The 2,500-nt window shown below is 45.1% G+C and overlaps 1 protein-coding gene across 1 annotated transcript in view; it reads left to right on the forward strand.

Annotated features, from left to right (window-relative positions):
- The window catches only part of LOC127263286 (uncharacterized), a 2,039-nt gene extending 304 nt beyond the window's left edge, over window positions 1-1,735 (forward strand). Inside the window, exon 1 of the mRNA XM_051292283.1 lies at window positions 1-1,735. This exon is cut by the window's left edge and continues 304 nt beyond it. Coding sequence (XP_051148240.1) covers window positions 674-1,735 — 1,062 coding nt within the window. The 5' untranslated portion in view covers window positions 1-673.
- The last annotated feature ends 765 nt before the right edge of the window (window positions 1,736-2,500 follow it).

The raw sequence follows: 2,500 nt of genomic DNA on the forward strand, positions 1-2,500 counted from the left end.
TGTCTCGAATCGATTCACTACCCTCGACGCGGTGGAAGCTTCTTCTAGCAAACTGAAAGAGCCTTCTGCCCTCGACACAGTGGTAGCTTCCTCAAGCAAACAGAAAGTGCTTGATCCTTGTTCTTCTGCTCTGGTCCAGCGGAAAACATCTGGTGACATCCCCTGCCTTGCTTCCTCAAGCAAACAGAATGTGCCTAATCCTTGTTCATCCTGGTGACAACCCCTGCCTTGGATCAGACCAGGAAAGTCCCCCAGAATCTCTGAATATACAGTCTGCCAAGTCTTTAAATGTTCACAGAAAATCATCTGCTCTTAATTCCAGAGACCCTCTGGAAATTGATAATGTAAATTCTGGAAATTCTAGTGACACGCTGAAAGTCGATACTGAAGCTGCTGTCCTGATTTTTGATTCCCAGACCAACATCAGTCAAGCAGATCCAGATATCTTGCAGTCCAGCTCTGAGATGATGTATAATTCAGAACTACGAGGCTCTCCGCTGGACGATTTTGCTGCTGATCCCCCTCAGACATTGAATGGAAAAGAGCAGCGACACTCCCTTGTGGACGAAAATAGCCCCCAAACTGTTAATGATAAGCTCCCTGCGCAACGGAATACTAATGTAAATGGGAGAAGAAATCGGAAAAATCGCGGAAGGCACAACTCCAACTCCAAATGAAGATTGGAGTTTGGAATATTAGGGGGATTCACCAAACCCCCAAACAAATCGAGTTGGTGAAATTAATTAAGGATCTCTCCATTCATCTTTTTGGAGTGTTGGAAACTAAATGTAATGATACTTATTTTGCTGATTTTGTTCGTAGAAGACTTCCATCTTGGGAGTTTACTCACAACTTCAGTCGTGTGAAAGGGGGTCGTATTGGTATCTTCTGGGATCCAGTGTTTATCACAGTCGATACTCTTGAGATTGAGGAGCAGTGCATCTCCCTCAGAGTTGCTTGCAAAGTCACCTCATCTATTGTTGTCGTCACTGTCGTTTATGGTTTTAATTCTTTGGTGAAACGCAGAACACTCTGGGACAGTCTATTACGAATTGGTAGCGCTATAAATGAACCCTGGATGGTACTTGGCGATTTTAACTCAGTCCTGAGTGCTGCTGATCGTGTTAGGGGTCGAGTGGTTCGTCCCTATGATTACAAAGATTTTCTCTCCTGCGTTACAGCGCTGGGTCTAACTGATCTCCCTTCTGCTGGTTGTCGGTACACTTGGTCGAACAATAATATATGGGCGAAGCTGGATCGGGTTATGGTTAACCATGGCTGGCTTGCTGCAAATTTCTGGAGCTCAGTCAACTTTCTGGCCCCGAGCCTTTCAGATCATTCTCCTGCAGTTGCCTCTATATTTGCTGAACCGATGGTGAAACGAGCGTCTTTTAAGTTCTTTAATATGTGGACTTCTCATCCCTCTTTCTCTGACATTGTTCGAGCAGCTTGGAACATTGCTGTGGAGGGTACTGCTCAATTTAAATTGGTGACCAAGCTTAAGCACCTCAAGAAGGATCTGATTACCCTCAACAAAGCCCACTTCTCGCACATTCTGGAGCGCGCTCAAGCAGCAAGTGATGCTCTAAAACAGGCTCAGATTGAATCGGATGCAGCTCCTGGCCTCTTCTCCTCGGATTACTTATCTGGCCTCCGGAACACAGCTGTTCTTTTGCAGCAGGCAGCCGCTTCTTTTGTTGCTCAAAACAAAAGTGCAGTTTTTAGTCGGGAATGATAAATGCACTAAACTGTTCCATTCGATGATCAAACGAAATTCGAAGAAGAATAATATCGCAAATCTCACCAGGGCTGATGGTTCATCGACCACCTCTTTCGATCAGGTTGTGACTGACTTCCAGCATTTCTACAAAGATCTTCTTGGAACCAGCTCTACTGTCGATGCTATTGATGATGATGTTATACTTCATGGCCCTTGCATTTCGACTGATCTCCATGAATCCTTCTTGAGGCCGGTTTCCAGCCATGAAATCCACTCCGTTCTGAAGAATATGGATGTTAACAAAGCCCCGGGGAGTGATGGATACTCGGTGGGTTTCTTTCTTGCCGCTTGGGACATTGTAGGTTATGATGTTTGCAATGCTGTTCGTGATTTTTTCGCTGAAGGGAAAATGCTCAAAGAGCTAAATCACACCAATCTTGCTCTCGTGCCCAAGTCCTCCTCTGCTCCCGGAGTGGGTGATTTTAGGCCGATCGCGTGTTGTAAGGTCATTTATAAAGTTATCTCAAAAATCCTGGCCAATCGGATTAATATCGGCCTCCCTTCTATCATTGACTCCTCCCAAGGAGCCTTTGTCCATGGTCGTTTGATGGCCGATAATATCCTTCTTCTTCAAGAGCTTCTTAAGCATTACTTGCGCAAAAGAAGCTCCCCTCGGTGTATGCTCAAGCTTGATCTCCGGAAGGCGTTTGACTCTATCTCTTGGGAGTTTCTTCATAATCTCCTTATTAAGCTGAATTTTCCGAGGAGGTTCATTAATCT

This window comes from Andrographis paniculata, unplaced genomic scaffold (assembly GCF_009805555.1).
Source record: "Andrographis paniculata isolate CXL003 unplaced genomic scaffold, ASM980555v1 Contig68END, whole genome shotgun sequence".
NCBI classification, from domain to species: Eukaryota; Viridiplantae; Streptophyta; class Magnoliopsida; order Lamiales; family Acanthaceae; genus Andrographis; species Andrographis paniculata.